Source organism: Aptenodytes forsteri, unplaced genomic scaffold (assembly GCF_000699145.1).
Source record: "Aptenodytes forsteri isolate BGI_AS27 unplaced genomic scaffold, ASM69914v1 Scaffold289, whole genome shotgun sequence".
Taxonomy (NCBI): domain Eukaryota; kingdom Metazoa; phylum Chordata; class Aves; order Sphenisciformes; family Spheniscidae; genus Aptenodytes; species Aptenodytes forsteri.
In genome coordinates, this window is record NW_008795025.1 from 1318679 (window position 1) to 1338612 (window position 19934).

The window sequence follows — 19934 nt, forward strand, 5'->3', positions numbered from 1 at the left end:
CCTCAAAATTGGATGAAATAGTCAACAAGTAACTGCAAAAACCAATAACCCAAATACAAAAGGAAGTCAGCAGATGCTAAATGAGGAGCTTTTTAAAGGGCAATTATACTCCAGCATCCTAAATACAGATTTTTTTCTATGGGTCCCATAAAGTACAAGCCTGTACGTTTTTGTGGCGCACCCTCTTCCTAAAGGTCGCTCCCATCCTTCTCCAGAAAGGAGATGCCCCTTTCTAGGGATCTACCAGAAAGCTCCTACAGGATAGGAGTGGAATGACCAGCAGTCCCACAAAATCTCTGCTGAAAAACACCAGAACTGTGCTTAACACTGGCTAACTGCAACTGAGAAACCTAAAACCATGCAGGGCCAGCTTCTGGATGCCAACAGAGGCAGGGGATGCAAGCCCTGAGAGGTTTTTCCCCTCAAGCATGGCCACACGTACGCAAGCATTCATTGGCGCTCTCTGCTGTCGCTCTCCTCCACGGACGGTCATTGAAGAAAGGAAGACATTTTTCACAGTCAACCCCGAAGGTGTTGTGTTTGCAGTTGCAGACCAGCTTCCCAAGCTCATTCTTCACGCACTCGCTCGCATGCCCATTACATTTGCATCTGGTTAACAAGACAAGGAACAGGTATTTAAACTCCAGGGATCCAGGTCACTCACAGAGCAATCCCAAAAACAAAGCCCAGATCTGAAAATCTGAGACGAGACAAATTCGAAGGTAGATGGTCACAACAAAATTGAGAACACAACTGCTGTTGTTCAGCCTGGAGAAGAGGAGACTCCAGAGAGACCTTATTGAGGTCTTTCAGTATCTAAAGGGGGTTACAAGAAAGATGGAGAGACTTTCTACCAGGGCCTGTAGTGACAGGACAAGGGGCAATGATTTTAAACTGAAAGAGGGTAGGTTTAGCTTGGACATAAGGAAGGAATGTTTTACAACAAGAGTGGTGAGACACTGGAACAGGTTGCCCAGGGAAGTTGTGGATGCCCCACCACTGGAAGTGTTCAAGATCAGGCTGGATGGGGCTTTGAGCAACCTGATCTAGTGGAAGATGTCCCTGCCCATGGCAGGGAGGGGGGGCGGGCCAAAAACAACGGACTGGATGATCTTTGAAGGTCCCTTCCAACCCAAAACATTCTATGAAACAAATAGGTGTAGCATGCTCAAGGTAGGCATTTAGAAACCTGAGAACATTAACTAACTGCTTCGCAGTCTGTCACTAAAACAGAATAAGCTGAATAGGAGAAGCAAAGATTTTGTTGGCTTTAGGTTAGTATATTCTCCATAGCTTCTCTCTCATGAGAGTCCAGGAAAAGGCATGCATGCTGGCCGCGTGCTTGTATCAGTAAGAAATTAAATAACACAAAGGTGACTAATACAGAAGCCCAGGGACCTCCACAGACTGGTGGGGATTTGCACTGGCTGCACCATGTTGTCAAATCCCGGTCTCAGGACTGCTCTCTGCAAACAGTCCAAAACACTGCACTGGTCTCAGCTCTGTTTATGAAAACATTTTATCATCAACAACTTATGATTTAAGCATTCTGCAATACGCTTTGGCAAAAGGAACGGACAACCACGGTATTGTACAATGCTTCAGATCTTCACAGGAGATAGCTCCTGAAATATATGTGAAGCAGAGACATTGAGATTTTCTACTTACTGTTATTCTAGGCCACAGATGAAGACAGAAAACAATTAATAACACATTAAAACACAAAGAGCAGGGTAGAAAAAAGTTCTTTTTTTTTTTTTCCTTTTGTTTTACATTTTTTTCCACTCTTTTCACTCTCTGTCCTCCCAAATCACTTAACATTTGATCTAATCAAGGAAAAAAAAAAATTCAATCTCTGTCTGCCCTGAAATTATAGCCACAAGATGTTATACATAGTATTTGCAACTTCATAAGATTCATTCTACTGCTTTTTTGGTTTAGGACAGTTAATAAAGACCGGAGCCTAATGGTACCATGTTAGTATAATCAAAATCTTTAAAGCGCTCTAGTAATCCTGACCAAAAGCTTTAAATAAGTACAAAGGTTTGTTGTCTACTCACCTACCACCCACAGCAAAATCAGAAATAGCATAGTAATAAGACTTGAGAACTTTTGGGTCATTGAAAACTTCATCTCCAAATGTGTTCAGACGGTTGAGGGTCACTCTAATATCTGTAGCCGTCACCCATTCCTAGAGCGGACAGAAATCCCATCAGATTAAACATCAAACATCCCCCACAGTGCTGTGTCATTAGCAAATGTATTTACAAAGTCATTCATCAATCAGCACGTTCCTTCCTCATCATTTTCCCCTCTGCACCTCGGAAGCTTACACATCCCTGCATGAGAGGCCTTACACCGCATCCTCATCGTTCAAATGTGTTTTCCGGACCCTGCTCCTCTCTGGGTACCCTTTCCAATGCCTCTTCACATCTTCATGGCTCTCAGCTGGGAAGCAGTGGGTAACCTCTCCAGCAAAAAGTGCAGTGCATGCAATTATGTGAGCTTGCTAATTGTACATATCTATCTGACTGCAGTTTTCCTGCAAAGCTATACAGCACCAACAGGAAAATCTTTAAGGTACACTTGTCTGCAGACATACCCCACCAGACAAAAAGCCACAGACAGATGAACGAGGCTGGGGGAGGCTGAGGAAGAAAAACAGACAGGCAGATCTGACTTACAACACAAGAGCTTTTCATAATATTTACACAGCATCTTCAACACACTACCCTACCCTCCTCCAGCAACAGCCAGCAAACGTAGCCTGTCCCCAAATTTCACATCACCTTCAGCCACTGTCATTAGTACCTCCTTGTTTTTATTACAGCTTTTGCAAAGCCATTTTGCTTCCAACACCATAAAACCAGGAAAAACATCCTTGTATGTACAACTGCACTGCAACTGCATTGCTGCTTAGCCAATACAATAAGAAGATTTGCTGAATTACAAACACTGGCATAAACACATGGAAATGCTGAGCACAAAATACACATTTACTTCAGTTCCAAAAAGCAACACCAGAGGTTTGTATATATTTTAGGAAACTGGCGGTCAGGTCTCTATTCCTTACATAGAGAAGTTTATCGGAAAATTATACACCATATCGCTAACTTGAAATCTCTCCGTTCACCTTAACGATTAGACCCTGTTCTCTGCAAGGGCTAGCTACACCAACAAGGTGGCCAAACTGGTTCTTTTCCATTTCAGGAGTTCTTTTCCCTTTCCCACTAATCTTTATTTTCGTTTGCAGAAGCAAGCCCCACCAGATTCTGCTTTCCTGCCCGCTGGCTAGGGATCATGTCTCAGTCTGTTCCTGCTACTCTAAGAGGAAACGGAAGAAGCAGCATCACAGCTCCAAAAGGAAGGAGACGAGCCCTGATGGGGCAAACCGCACAGCTTTAGCTCCTTGTTGCAATATAAGCTGGAGAAGTCATCAAGCAGCATACAGGAACTGGCAAGTAAACTGGACAAACTGGTGCTCCCAGTATGCTCCTGACCACTGCCCAACCAGCGTTGTGAATGGTAACAACAAAAAAAACCTCCCGACCGAACCCCCTCCCCAAGCTGCTTGTAAGAGAAACCAAATACTGTGGATAAAATCAAGCTCCCCCACCTCAACACACATGTAGAAGAACAAGTTAGGGTTTCCAATAACCCTTTATTTGTTTAGAAGAATCTCACATATCTTAATTTTTTTGTGCTCAAAATATAAATACAGATGCCTCAAATATTCATTTGACTTAGGCTTTACCTTCTTCTGTCCTTATATCTGAAACAACAGCAAAATGCCCACAGCTACTTTCTAAGTAGGTATTTGCATCCATCCTCTAAAGACTTCCATGATGCCTAATAACATATCATCCTTAATGCCACCGATTTTGCTTTTTGTACCATAAACTTATTAACGATAGAGTCAAGAGTTCAACTCCTCCTTCAAAAGCGTCTCTTTGGATTGTCCATCCCAACTTACCTGTGCAAGGGCCTTTCAGTATGAATAAGGGCTGTAGTGCAGCCCACAGTTGGCACAAAGCCACCATCCACAATAACTAAACAGACTCAACTCAGACCACCCGATTGACTTAGTCCTGTTCACATACCTGTAGCACAGGGCTGTTGTCAAAGTTATAGGCACTGGGACGCCCCTCCAGTGTCGAGAACGCCACGTTGCCCCCAGTGAGAGGGGAAATGTCACTGAACTCATCCGTACAGAGCGCCTGCTGCTCATCCTCCCCAGTCCGAATAAAGCCCCGATTGACTTTGTGATACGTGCTCTCGCAGGAGCCACTGTAATACTGGTAGGGCACCCACGGGCCATCTTCCCTGGTGCGTTTGTAGATCGCAAAGCTCTCCGGCCGACTGGTGTGAAACTTCAGACGCACATACGTGATGTCAAAGGCCTTTCCTGCGGATGAGAGAAGACAGACATGAGAAAGACTCATACAACTTAAAACAAAAAGAATGGGAAGAGCTGCACTGCAGTTCTCTCTTTAGAAGAAGCATCTCCTCTAGTACCATCCAGCAGGATGAGCAGTGTCCAGTAGCACCAGAAGTATCTCCTCCAGTCCAATGTACTGCATCTCCTGGCAAAGACAAGGTGAAGGAACCGAAGGCAGAAGTTGAGGGCAATCTGAGCAGATAAATAAACAGACCTACAGACTTCTGTGCAACCAAACACAATCTCACAAGCTGTAATTCTCTTCTGCAGACACCACCAACAGTGTCTTTACCCCAACAGATGATATATTACATCAGAGCCACAAACAGTTTATGTGTATCTAAGGCCAAGTCCAAGTTAACCGTGCCATTTGATAATATTTCTTCCAAATACATGTATGGGAGAAACAGTATTAACCAGAGAGATAAGAGTCACACTGCAGAGCCTGTTTTTTACCTCTGCTTCTTCCTTAAATAAACAATATCCCAAACTCTTTCTACTACTCATGAAGCCTTTCCTCCAGCAGTGAACTACTGAGTACACCCTCTTCTACTCACTCCCTGGGAAAGATGAAACAAGGTTTAAGTTTCCCAGACCATATGATTAAAGTCACCAAGACACCTTTCAGATCAAAGTGCAATGACTTACAAGCTATCCATGTTCGCCCTCTCCTAAGAGGATAAATGTAAACCCACCTCCCTGCCCTCTATTCATCTCCTAACAGGTTTGTGGCAATCAACAGATCATCCTCCCTCATGGATTCTCCTCCAGTGACTTGAGCATCTACCCCCATGCACATAAACCAACCGCCCAGAGGCTTCACACCCCTGAGAAAACCCATCAGTGGAAAAGGATCACAGCACGCTCCAGCCACCTTCCTCCGCCGTCCCTGCCAGCCGAGGGGCACATTCCCAGGAGGCAGCATACAGCTGCACACCAGCTGTTCTTGCTCCACCTTGGCGAGCACACTGTGTATGATCAAGACACCCTGGAGCACGTAGGGAACTTGCTAAAACAACGTGAGGTTTGTCTGGAACAAAACCTCGGGCATTTACTCCCTGCCACACTCTTTTACACTCCCACCACCTCCAAGGAAAACACTCTTCCAAGCAGAGGTTGCAGCCGTCACTGGTCCCTTCATTGACCAAGAAAAAAAAGCTACTAGAAGAGTTTCAACTGATTGAGAAACAGGTTTTCTCCACCCATAGAAGTCACACAGATTTAATCTCAACTTGTAAAATGAATTAACTCCACCATGTTAAATTTTAACATGAGGCTTTGCACCTGCTGAAGAGTGGCTCACTTCACAAGTTAAAACAGACCAGACGGCACCAGGCAACAAGAACAGCATGCCTCTCAAAGCACACACGCAAAACCTGATTGCAATGCATCAGGTCATGAACCACAGTTCTCACTCGCAGGCCACCCACCAGTTACACTGGGACCAGCCTGCATTAGGCACATCACACCCAGAGCCCAGCCGACACAAGGGAGGAACCTTTGTCCTTTCTGGCTGCTGGAAACACCAAAGTAGCAGGAGAAGCATGGCAAAGAGTCCAGAAATCAACATACCAGAAAAAAACTAAAGTAAAAAATCAAGACATACAGCACCTGAGACACTTACACCTGCACGTCCCAAGGATAAGAAAAAGACCAGTCTTGTGTTTAAAGCCAAAGAAATCTGCCGATACCCCAACCTACCAGGAAGTACTATCTGTGTGTGACACGCAAGGCAGCTGGGGCATTGTACAGATACAAACCCCCCAATACTTCCCACAAAATACCTTTCACTGTTTTATCACGCGTGAGGTTACAGATGACCTAAGCATAAGACCGGAAGCCAGACATTCACAGGCTGCAGCTCTTACTCAATACTAGCTCACTTTTGGTTTGGGGTCAAGTTATTTAACAAGATCTCCTTACACACAGTAGACAAGTGAGAAGCAATCACACTATTAATGCCAAAATGCTTCCACAAGGGCTAGAAACTCCAAAGGATCAACTCTTAACATTGTAACATAGCTTAGGCTTACCCTCCCCTTGCTGCCCAATACAAGAGATGATTAATCCTGTTTCTGTTTATTTGGAAATATTTTTCATATGAATCTCAATGCAAGGCAAGAAGCAGACACACGCAGAAACTCAAGGTGAGTACACCAGACACAAGCCAATAGGCCAGACATGCACAAATAACTTTTTCAGGCCATGGTAAACAAACCCAGGATATACTCCCCACCTTTTCCAGATAAAGGCAAGGAGCCCCAGAAGCAAATGCCTCCTCATTCTTCTGCAGGAAGACCCTAGTATGTGTTTTGACCTGCAACTTGCCAGTCCAAGAACTTCACCAAACACCTTGGATGGGCAGAAACTAAAACCAGACCTACTATCATGGTTTTATCACTAATAAAACTGTCATAATCAGCTTCACGAGAAAGTTTTCTTTGAGCTCACACACTGAAGTAAAACAAAATATGAAGCTGAAAGTCGCTGCCCTGGTGAGATTTCTCTGGGTAATTTTCATCACCAGTGAAAATAGTGAAGACATCAGGCAAGAGCAGCCATTCCATGAGTCAAGAGGGGAAAAAAAAAGTCAGAGCCAACAGCATGAAGATCATTCAATTAAATTGTGAATTGTTAAGAATACCCTGCTCTTCGACTTGGGTTAGTTTTCTTCTACTAGTACTGCATTCCGCTAGCATGAAGCAAAAACCCTGCATTCAGGCTTCATCAAGATGATTTCGGGGAGGAAACACGTCAAAAGAATCCTGGGAATGAAGAGGAGGCCGGGCGTGTGCTCTCACTCCACAAACACACAACTTTCTGCTCTAGCAGAAAGGCCAGGTCACAGTCTGCACGTCCCAAGAAAGAACTTTTCTTTTTTCCTCTCCACTATGACTGGATTACGGTCCCTGTTCCCCAACAAGGTCTCCTACAGCTCCTTGCAAAAGTTCCAGCTCAGCTAAAAGCACAACACGTGCAAACTGCATTCTGGGCAGCACAAAAGCATTTTCCATAGAAATCCCTTGTGCTAAATGGAAAGGATCCTCCCTTTTTCATCTTCAGTTTTACACTGCAGGCCAAAGAAAATGCATTCAAAACCCTCCAGACTGAGCAACCCAGGTGAAAAGACATTTAGTTCAGCTGGCAGCATAACTACTTGAGAAATCCTGTTAACAGCATTAAACAGGAACACAGTTAATGCACACAGAGCAGCTGTGCGCTAGCACCGTATCAGCTTGCCATGGGTAAATACTGCTGGAACAATAGAGTTTACCCAAGACCAGCTGACACAGTGTTGAAATGCATTTCCCCCCTGTTCATACTGAACATAAAAGCTGTGCTTAGCAGCCTGGCAGCTAGCAGGGCTCTTCAAGGTTGCAGAGCCTTTTTCTAGCAAAGATAAGATGCCTAGGTTGCTTTCAAGTCTTGCGGGGCTAAATAAATATATACTGCTATTACACTGAAAAATGGCAACAGCAATAACCAGGTGAAAGGCAGTTTAAAATGTTTAATTTGGAAGACAAAAAGTTATTGTTCTCCTGTTCCTAGAAGCTGGTAATTATTTGGATCTCAGTTTGGCTTATAAGTGTTCTGATAGTGTCAAGTATCAGACAATATTTCCCTCTGTGTACTGAGAAGTGGCAGATATATTTTGCAGGAAGATGTTTATTATAAAACCAGATGTTTGTTACAAAAGTTGGTCAGTAGAAAGACAACTGTAATTACTGACCAGTGCAACCTGACATGCCTTTAAAGCATCCAGAGCTCAAAATCATGAGCCCCACATTTTAAAACTGCATCTTTTCTGAGGCATGAAGCTGTTCACCAGCAAGAGACAAGGTGACAAAATAACCAGCCCCTTCTGATAATTCAGGCTGATGTAGAAAGCTCTGTAGTATCATCCTCTAAAGTAAGCAAGCACACATATAAGCCTTCAAGACAGTATTGCAATTACAGATTCAAACAAGCGAGCAAGTCTGGGTGCCTGCAGAGGCAGCAGCAGTGGCATTGGAAACGTTCAGCGTTGTTCGATGCAGGGGATGCTTCCCCCAACAACCTGCTCACATTGTCGGGCTGACCACAGCTGCCAGACGTCATCAGCAATTAAAGCCCTTCCTCAGCAGGGTTATTGACCAATTCTGTATTCCAAGGTCCACCAGGAAATGCGCCATGCTGAAAACCATAAAGATAGACTGGAAAAATGTAAGCAAATGCTATTTAGATCTTTAGAAACTCCTCCCTTTCCCCCCAAGTTAGGAATTCGTCCCTACACACAAAAGGTCTCCTTGTTTTCAGACCCCTCAGAACGGATGGATAATTTACATCAGGAAAACATCCCACCAGCTGGCACGCCGACTACAAGCACTGAATTGTGAGCAGATGCCTGGATGAGATAAGCCCAGACAACACTCACCACCTTCATTATTGGTCCACCGGCATCCCCTGCATGGGGGAAGAAGCCATGCTACCTCTTCTGCACTCTCTGCAATCCCTTGGTGCATCCTCCCAGCAGTGAGCTCTAAAACACAGCTGCTGAGTTTTGCTGCCCAGGAAAGAAAAAATCCACCCGAGAAGATTGTATTGGGCAAAGAACCAAGCCTTTGCATATTTGTTTTCAGCAAAATTCACTTAGCAGTAACGGCATGGTTAAACTTTGCTCTGTTTCTCTTTTGGTTGGCTCCTATTTCAAGGCAGCTTTTTTCACACAGGTACCTGCTGACAACCTATTTCTAAGTAAAGGTTAAAAGAATTGAAAACAAACCAGTAAGAAATACCAGCGTACTTACCACTTTTTTTATTGGATTTCATTTCCACTTTGCAGTGACAAGACAGAGAGCAAGCAACTACCATTGGCGTTTCTTTTTGCTCTCATCTGACCTGTTTCTCAATCATTCCCAGGAAGAAAGGCCAGCTTTCCCAGTTTAGTAGCCTGGAACATACCCCAAGCTGTTCACCCACCTTGTCCTGACTCCTACCTCAACTTCGCCCTTCTTGAACCTTCAACTCTCCCCACCACCCAGCACAATGTTGGGCCAGCTATGAGCAGACAGACTTGCTCTGCTGCTCAAAGACAAACGGCCATCTGGTCCTTTCTGACAAATAAAGAGCTACCAACCCTAGCAGGAGGCAGCATCTCCCACTCTTATGCTACCACCACGTGCAAGGGATGGCATAGATACTGGAACCTCATACAAGCAGAGAATTGCATGGGACAGAAACATTTATGTCAACAGACAGAGGCCAGCAAGTTCACAGTTCAAGACTGATCACTGCTTCTTGAGTCAACCAACCACTCCAAGTTCTCAGCTACTGCAGTATTTTGTTCAGCCTCCCAGGCTAGAAACCCTCCTGGAGGCTTCCCTCCTGGAGCACAGGGGCTGCAGATGAGAGGGGAATATTTAAGGAGAATGAGTTATCCCATGCCGTGGAATGGGACAGATTTTTCCAGCATGCAGATGGGCAACAAGAGCAGGACAGTGTTTATAAGGAGGGGAGGAGAGTGAGAAACATCCTGAGCAACTTGCTCTTTTGGAATAAAAAAGTTTTATTAAACAACAACAGCCCAACACCTGCAAGACACATAAGCGGTAAGTTATGTCGCTTACATCACATGTGCATGAAAAAGCCAAACTTATGACAGAAAGCGAGAAATTATTGTAGTTCTAGAGCAAATGTCCTTTACAACTACATGCTAGCTTTTCTGGGAAAATTTGTGGAGGAGAAGGAAGATGAGAGCACTGGTATTGCACAAGCAAATGGAATATCCAGCATCTGAAGAAAGAAAATGAAGGATTTCCATTTTCTGATGATCTTCACTGGGGAAATAACTCCACACAGGAGCACAGATGACAGCTCTCAAATGCTGAGTGGTGGCCCTTACGGGAACACAAACTGGTAATAATAAACCTCAGGTTTATTTGCTTGTCCTCACCTGAAGAGTCTAGAGATTCAGGCACGTACGTCATGAACAAGAAACATCTGAAGGATTTTAACGCAATCTCATCATAAACCACGCTCCACCAAATAAAAGATTTTGGCATGCAGAGCTCCACCAGAGACAGGCACGTGGATTTTAAGAAAGCCCAAACAGAGATATAAACACAGGTTGCTTTCTTCTAAGATGGGGACGGAAGAAGGAAATGGGTTTGGGACACTGGGGGAATGAGAGCAGCCTTGAGCGCGCTGGAACGAAGGCAAACTCCCACCACTCCATTAGATCATGCATTCTTCCAGCGCTCCTGAACAAAGGCACCATTGACTTGTGCGCGTGGGCGGCTCCGGACAGCAAAAGGCTGCCCAGTAAATTATTGCATGATAATCCAACATTGATAAGTCATCGAGGCTGCTTGTTCTAGTCATGTTTCCAAAGGGGGGAGGAGGGGAAACTTACTTTCACCTTCAGCAGCATAGGCGGCACGACGGCAGCCTCACAAGAAATGCATTTTTTCATTTGATTGCTCCTAAATCAGCGTAAAAGTCAGAAAACGTTGTCCAGTAATTCAGTACAGCTTGCTGCCTTATTTGTACAGCTTTGATGCAAAGATGTTAAGTCCGTTTCCCAAAACGGCCAGCTGTGTTTATTCACTAGGGACTGGAAAGATCCCACGTACAACACAAAAGTCCTATCTGCACAGGAAGCCTCAAAGTCCTTTTTCAGCACAAACGATAAAAGCTCGTTCTAAAAAGGCACTTTACACTTGGCAAGCACAGCCAGATCACAGATGATCAAGGACGCCATGCACCATTTTGGGGAGGGCTCCATTTCAGTCACGTATCTAGATTGCAAAACTACCTCCTGCCACTGCTGTTGGCACCAAGACGAGTGGGATCTGGGTTACGGTGGGTTGGGATCCTTGGAAAGTTCATCTGCTTGTATCAAATGTCCAGAAGCTGCTCCATGACCCGTACACAACAGGTATGGGTGAAACCAAGTCACTCCCCCAACTGAAGGAACACAGAAAAGTGTGGGGTTACTCCCCTTCCTCCCCTCAAAATGGGGGTTTACCCAAGAAAAAAAAAAAATATATTGCTCTGAAAAATTTACTTATATAAAGAAGACAAAAAAACCCTGTCTTTTGGCCTTTATTCCCAGCAGAAGAATGCATGGCAATTACCAAGAAGCCATCATTTCATCACCGATAGTCCGTAACAACACCACCAACAGCAACTTCAGTAATAACCGCCCTTTAAATGTGCCAATTTCCATCCATTCCAACTCACTGTGGGACCTTGGTGCCCCAGCAAGGTTAAGTTTTCCCAAGGATTCTTCCTCATGTTGGAGACACAGCTATCAGAGTAATAACCAAAGCAAGCAACCACCACCACCACAGCCCCCAGAAGATTAGAGCTGGTAGCAGCAGCAGGCCAGAGGAGATTCACCAAAAAGCTTTCAATTGAATTGTACAACGTGATACTTCTCATCCTTGGCAACACGGCAAGAAATCTCTTATGAACATTTCTTGAGTAAGAAAGCATCTCCAAAGGAATCACAACAAAGCAACAAATCTTACCCACCTTCAAGTCATTCTCATAGCATTCAACTTAAAGTGACAAAACAAAGAGCAAATCACATTACATTTTAATTTCCCCTCACATATTTTAATTTGATAGTAGGAGGGAATATTCCTGATGTTCAGCTCCAACTGTATCTTTTCAGAGGTGAAGATGTGGGGATGGAAGAATGACTGGAAAAAAAGACTAAAAATTACTTTCAAACTCCAAAGCAAAAGTTTAAATAGCTAAACAAAAATGAAATTGCAGCTTCTTTAAATATGATGTTTGGCCAATTGGCAAACACATGACTTCTTCTAATAAGAAAATAAGTTTATCGGACTGTAGTGCAGTACCTTGCAAACAAATTTAAATATCAGATAATCTGGTGAGAATTACAAAACCATTTATTTAAAGGACAACTAGGTTTTACTGACTTGTGACCAAAAAAAGAAAAAAAAATCATATAAAAAGCATTTTGCAAATGGGATAGTTAGTACAGGAATGTTAACAGGCTTTCCTGAGGTCTGTTTTCCTTCTGCACGCCCTCCCAGGAGCCTCACCCTCCAGCAGCTCAATGCCTTTCCCTTGCACGCTTTCAACTAGCACACCTAAAGTCAAAGCATATGCAATGCTTCAGTTTAAGAACTTCAGCAAACCCAAGTAACCAGAGTTGAAAACATCCCAGCCAAAGGCAGCATGAAAGTTATTTTGGATAGTGTCCGCGTGTGGGGGTGAGACGCCAGATGCCCCTTGCTCCAGCCCCAGCACTCCTGGAGGGGAGGTACACCAGCTCCCACCGGAGCGCTGCCTCTCGACCCAGTTCGACGGCTCCATCGCTCATGATAATCAGCCACTAGTTTCTACTAAATTATATTTTGAAGCATTTTCCCCTGCCTGTTGAAAGGCAGCGCTTTCCCCACTCTCCCCCCTCCTCCTCCACATGTGCTCGTAGTCCAGAACAGCTCTAACGCCTGGCTTTGCTCCTATCTGAATTAGATATCAAAACCACACAGCTCACGTTGTTGAGCCTAATTAAGAACAAATTAAGTGATACAACTATATACGAGCGCTCTGAGCAGCAGCAAGTTCAGCAGCTCTGGGAGCAAGACGACCTTCCAGACTAGCCCCCACACTGCTCGCTGTACAGCCATGGAAAGGCCAGAAATGTTCCTTACACAAAACACTGAATTCTCTGGAATTTTGATGGTTTAATCTTCCTCCCGCCCCTGCCCTTCCACCTCCCACTCACCAGCCACAGATTTTTTTTCAGACACAGGCCATAATTAAGACCACAGCTATTTGGAAATAATACTGTTGCTATTAGCATCCATCACCTGGCCCCGATGCAGACAAGACAGCTTTCTTTAATCGAGTATTTAAGGAGTCTTGCATTCTTCAATAAACATTTAAGAAAACTAACTTTTAGCACATTTGAATCATGCTGTTTAACACTGCACATGTTTGCATGTCTCCTGCTTCCCCATCTCCCACTGAGAAATCTCCCCCTCCTCCTGACCGACTCCCACTATGGATTTTAAGTAGCAGTTTACATGCCTTCATGCTATCTTTTAATGCATTTTCAGTCAATTACAGGCTTATGCACAAGCTACCATTATTTATGAAACACAAATTACAGCAATATCCATACGGATCATTTTCAACCACCCACACAACAGTTTTACTTTCTCAGCCTATTAAGCCAGGGGAGGAATTGGGATAAACAGACTTGACAAAACCATTACTGGAGCGAGGCCATTTCCAAAACAAAGCTTGCCACTGAGTTATGTTTCAAATATGTTTTGGAAAGTCAGAAGCAAAGCTCTTCCAAATTTTTCTTGAAGCGGAGAGGGAATTGCACTGTAGTTCTCAACTCACAAGCAACAGCCAGCATGTGCCTTCAACTCTGCCTCTGGAGAACAAACCGCACAAACTGCAAACACTCATGGAGTTGCAAAGGTGTATTAAACAAACAATCGTGCAAGTTCACGTTCATCCACACATTCTGTCTGGAGACACATGAAGGACAAGGAACAACTAAATGCAGTGACTATTTCTAAGGAAAGAGAGTTTAGCAGAAAACCACACGTACTCGAGAAGGTAGCACGGCTTAGCATGACTGGTATCCCACAGAAGCGACTCCGTAAGATTATTTTGGAACACCATGAACAAAGAAAATGAAACTGGATGCTCTCTGCTGACCCTTCAAAGATAATACTAACTCCAGGCTTGCCAATACTTCCAGCTGCAAAATCTGAAGCCCTTGGTTTAATTCACAGACTAGAACGGAGCCAGATCTGCTTCACATCAGGCTCCAAAACACCTCACCTAGATGTATCCACATCAAACCTAGATTTGGAAAGTTATCTGTAGATCAAAACTCCTTCCACCCAGGCTAAAGGCTGCCCATCAGGAACAGAGAAAACTCTGAAAAAGCAAAAAAATAGATATGTGCACAGTCTTTCCTTACCATTTGGTATAAAAGGGAGATTTCCAGACTGAGATAGGATTACTTTGCTGCTCCTTTGTAAAGGAAGGATTTAAAAGAAGGTATCGACATAGCTGCTGAAGGGGGACTGAACACCACCTGGGATACTGCTGAGACAGTGTAACATCAAACTAGTTTCCTACTAAGCATGTTTTCCTACAACAGCCCCAGCAGAAACAAAAAAATTAAATGTTAACATGTTTAAAAGACCTTCCACAGGGACTTCTAATTTGTTGAGCTTATCTACTGGTCTTGAAACACAGGCCACATGGTATGGTATAAAGCTAAATGTTAGCGCCTGGTTCCCAGTGGCAGGAATGCAACTGAACCCTAATAATTCTGGGTGTGCAATTAATTCACCTTGTTACCAGTAGAGAAGCGAGGCAGTTGTGCTGTGAAGAACAGACTGAGTCTGATCAAAAAGAAAAAAAATTATGCAAAGAAATACATTTTATTCCCAGATGGTCAGAGGTCATGGTGCTCAAGAACTCAGACCTGCATTTAAGTTAAAAAAGCAGGGATTAGGAACAGCTGCAGAAACACTTACAGAGCAATGTCCAGACAAGGCAACAGAAAACCCACCCACTCCACAAAAAGTAGGTTCCTCAGCCCCTGGACATTTCCAGTGAGGTCACCGCAGAAGAGGACCCCTGAGAGCAGCCTTCTGGCAAGCGTCTAAGAAACATCTTGCACGTCAGAAGACAAACCTCCTGTCCCCAAGCTCCATGTTGAGAGGCAAATGCTACGACTTGTTAGATCACACCACATCCTCCCCAGTTGCACACAGGTTCTTCGGCAGCATAACATTTCCTTAGGTGGCAGCATAACATTTCCTTAGGTAACAGCACTGCCTAGAAGAGGGTGATTGCACAGAAAATTAGTTTAATCATTTGCACTGAATGCCAAACGATGAGATTTTCTTCAGGCACGCTACACCGCTGCGAAGCCTAAATGAACTCTACCAGAAGGTATTTTTCTCAGGAGAGACACTATTAAAAATTTATTTTCTGATTAGTACTGCTAAGGCAGTGACAGTCCTTTAAAAACATTAATACGTAGTTGACAAAAAAGACTTTTCTGAAGTTAGAAGATAACTCTCATAACTCAATTAGTAACGTAAACTACCACACATTAAAACTTCAAGTAATTTGTTGACCACGAAGTAGGGGTCAAGATATTTCTTCCTCCCTCTGCTTTCAGGGTCTTTAGTATGTATACTGACTCTTTTGACAGTATTTTTGGGGGGAATGGAGAAGAAACAGCCACTTAAACCCATCTGTAAAGCTGCTGCCTTTGTGAAGTAAAGTCTCAAACAATACAGCACTCTCAAGCCTTTGTTTTCATTAAATCCTTATGTTTAGTGATAGGTCAAACCCAAAACCAACCTACCTGTGGCTCCTTCAATCTACAGACACCCCAAGAGAGCTGAAGTGCACCAGGCTCTGCAATCTACCATTGAGTTACAGCAACGAGGGCTTGGCTTCTCCAAAAGCTCAGACTTTCAAGACCCCATAGTATCCCCATGTCTCTGTTGCATAGATAGGTACCTCATTCAGAGGTCAAGGGAAGCTACCACCACACAACTCCAAATATTAATCTTCACAGATATGACTGTTACCAATACATGAAGGTGCCTTCACACTAAAGATCGAAAGTTGGGACAAAGCATGGACAGCTCAAGGAAAACCAAAGCTACTTTGGTTGGAAAATAGAATCATTTGAGAAACCCACAGAGCCTAGCTAAGATTTCGTTTTCCACAGGAGGTATGCAGCCCACCTTCATCAAAACATTATAAAGCCCTTGAACTCTGCTCCACCTCATCCAGGGGAGCATGCTTCTTACCTCTACCCTCTTAACTGTCATCACTCCTTCCTAAACAAGGATCCAGCTAAAGCAATCAATACATTTGTCACTTCAAGAAAGATGTGTATAACTCAGTGCAACAGAAATGGAGGAAAAACCCAAAAGATACCAAATGGTACAAATTCTAGAGGCTTGCTTCCTTGATGGCCTGATGAGATAATTATTTTTTTAAAGTCCACCGTTTCCCAGTAAACTTCTGACACCAAATGACAGTTAGTCCTTATCCTTAAAGCAATTAATAGGGCCAGTCATAAACCCCCTAATTTTAAACCCTCAATAGCAGCACACATCAGGCATAGTGACAGCAGCTATCTTCTTCTGGCACAATGCATATCATGCCAGGTCTCCACTTTAAAAACGTAAAATTTAGAGACAAAACATTTTACCAAAGGAGATTCAGCAGTCGCATGAACCTCAAAGGATAAAATAAGTCAAACCCGGGATCTGTCCACATTAAGGAAATGCTGCAATGTGTTGGAGCAGTGGGAAAGGATCTTCATTCATCAAACACATGCAACATCAACACTGCTTTCTACCTTCAAACCCATTTGAACTTTTCCTTAGAGAGTTTCACACTAAATTAAAAGTGAAAAACCTTGCCCTATAGTGGTTTTAATTTGAAAATTAGTTGCTAAAGAGTAAAAGCTTACCAAGGACTTCAATGTTGGTCTTAAACACAAGATATTTTGTTACTGTAGAGCAGTAGATGAACACAAGACAGGCAGAAAGACAGCAACGTCTGTTGAGATCTGCTTGGGTGAAATGAGGCATTTAAAGCCACTTTACCCAGCATCCCATACAATTCCTGATATTGCCAAAACAAGAACAGAGGGACAGAAGGAACTCTGTGAGCAGAGGAATTAACAACACATAGGCTTCCTATATGCGAGCCTCTTGGTTGAGTTTTCGAGGGGAAGTCTTGCATCTTCTGAACTCCTTGACAGGGATATCTTTGGAGTCACATCTGACTGCAGAAGCCAAAAACCGCAACAGGTAAAGATGTATGTTTGAAACCTGGTTCCCTCTTTGATCAACCTTTTCCATGACACTAACAAGAACTGTCACTACTATGGAGAGCTTCCTCCTTCCACCCATCCAAGCAGAAGAAGAGCAAAGGGTTCAGAAACCATGTGGGACATGACAGGGCACAGACCAAATTCTTAGGTAAGTTTTACTTCCACAGGACAATGCATTCCAGCAAAAGAAATAAAACTGCCCCTTCTTTGCAAAGAGGAAATTAACAGCCATGCCTTCTGAGTCATTGCAAAAAAATTCCATGAGCCTCTCACGACACTGTCAGAAAAAAGCTTTAACATACAAAGTTAACAGAGTAATATCAGATGTAACAGCCTCCCTCTGGATGAGCAAATGGACAGTGACAACCTTCTTCGATGTCTCACTCCTCCAAAGACCTGGAGAGCAGTTTTAGTAAATGGTTTCATTAGCAGTTCCTATTCCCAAAAAAGAACACCTGAAGTACTTCAAACGCATGGACAAGTTCCACACACACTCAGGTTTCCTTTCACCAAAGTCTGATGACCCTGTATTTTGCTGTAGATTGTTTGCATTACTATAAAAATCTTATTTTATCTGAAAAAGCCCTTTTATTAATTATATATTCTATTTCCTTTAAAGTCAGGGGAAAAAAAAGTAATTTTTAAGCTCATTCAACATTTCCACTATCAGCATGCTAACTCAGATACTTGCTGAATTTTCTTAACACAAAAAAAAAGCTCAAGTACACACAGTATAGTTTAATTTCAGGTCTCCTTATACAAGCCAATGCAAAGAAAAGCACTGCTGTAAAAGAGCTATCAGCCCATGATTAGATACACCAGATTTCACACAGATGACAAGGAGGGAGCCTTAAATCAATACCAACAATAGCATAACCACTTCCAGATCACACTGGGATACTTCTGCAAGAAGTTATTTGAACTTTTTATCTCAATTACTTTTTGCAAAGCTAAGGATAGCAGTAAAAGACTTAATTTTCAGTTGATTAAAAAACAGCAATGTACATTTCTTTTAACAAGTGTATAAAGAAATCCAGATCTGCGCTGCCGATTTCTGAAACACTGATGATGGTGGGGAAGTGGTACAATCCTGGACAAGAAGTTGATAGCACTGACAACTTAGGGGAGAGGATTTTCCTGGAATAGCTGATTTTGCTGAGGATAAGGGAGAAGCTTTCCCTATACTTCAAAGTGCAGTATTACTCTGGGAAAAATACTGCTAGAGTAAGTGGAGCTTACTTTCAATGAGATCTGGAAAAAGACCTTCAGGGAGTTTTAGGATGCATTCATGCTTAGCCTCCTACCTCTCACTTCAGCTGCAAGAGTGTTACTTCCTTCCTCCTCCCAGTCTTCCTTTATCCAGACCCCTTTAAGTACTGAAGGTAAGTAAATGTGAGCAGGAAAAAAAAAAAATTAAAAACCCCACCAAAGTTGGAGAGAGTAGAGCTAAAAATTTATACACAAAGTATTTTTTTACCCACACAAAAGTCACTGCTAAAGAAATAGTCACTACAGAGATCAGATACTGCTTCTTTTTCTCAAGTATTACCAAGCTGATCACCCAACCAGGTCTGGTTACTTTTTATTTTAATTTATGTTGTAGAAAGACAGGGTAGTTGGACAGATTGGCTTTTTAAGGGCATTTCAGTCTCCCAGGAACATTAAGTACACAAATTATTCACCGCTTCATTAACCAAGTGACCAGATAGTAATGGCCTTCAAATTTAAACCACATTGCCTAACATGAGCATATCCTCCCCCAGACTCACTGGTTGAAAAGTAATCTATTTTCCCCCAGCTCATTCTCCCACAGCTGATGGGAAAACAAAGCCAGGCTGTTCCCAGCCTTTTCATGGACATACCAATAAGCTTTGGAAATAAGATGAACTTCAGTGGGTAAAGCTGTGAGCACGAAGATGCAGAGAAGAAAAATCATTGTGCTGTCTAGCTGCACTGCAATTCAGAAAATATCTTTTTTGTAATCAGTTCTTCTCAAGATTTGACTCCTTCCCTCCAAATACAGAGCTCAAATATTTCAAGGTCCCTCTGACACAAACATTTTTACAGCTGAAAAAGGTGGATTTAGTCATGTATTTGCTAAGCAAAGTTTCCCTAAATATTTGTATCTCTATAGCAAACAAGCATGAAGCTGTGCCAAGTCTATTTGTATAGGACAGTCTCCACATAGTGTTTAAATGAGCACTAAACTAAAAAAACCAAACAACAGTAAGTCCTGGTTATGAGATCTTTGAGCTTGTACTCCAGGCCTGGGTGGACACTCAGCACCAGCACACAGAAAACTTACCGCTCTCCCTTTTCCCACACTACTTTTAAACCCCTTTAAAAGCAACTAATTCACCCAGTTCCCACTTCTGAGTCTAACAATGAAGTGCTACAACAGCTCCCCGGATAATCTCTCAATCCTAATACCCACCATTAACCGCAAATCTTAAAAGTGTATTCAAACAAAACATCATTCAGAAAAAAAGAACCTTCAAACCTATGTAAAAGAAAATGATAAAATAGTGAAAGCTTGGTAACAAATTTGTAGGCAAAGAGTTGGTTTAATCCTTGGTCTAATCTATTTCTTTGTCTAAACGGGGGGGGGGGGGGGGGGTAAAAAAATCCCCCCCCAAC

General features: G+C 43.0%; 1 protein-coding gene across 1 annotated transcript in view; it reads right to left on the bottom strand.

Annotated features, from left to right (window-relative positions):
* Positions 1–19934, bottom strand: part of LAMC1 (laminin subunit gamma 1) — a 76388-nt gene that overhangs the window by 21001 nt on the left and 35453 nt on the right. Inside the window, 4 exon segments of the mRNA XM_019471139.1 lie at positions 443–609; positions 2061–2191; positions 4101–4405; positions 4516–4583. Coding sequence (XP_019326684.1) covers positions 443–609; positions 2061–2191; positions 4101–4405; positions 4516–4583 — 671 coding nt within the window.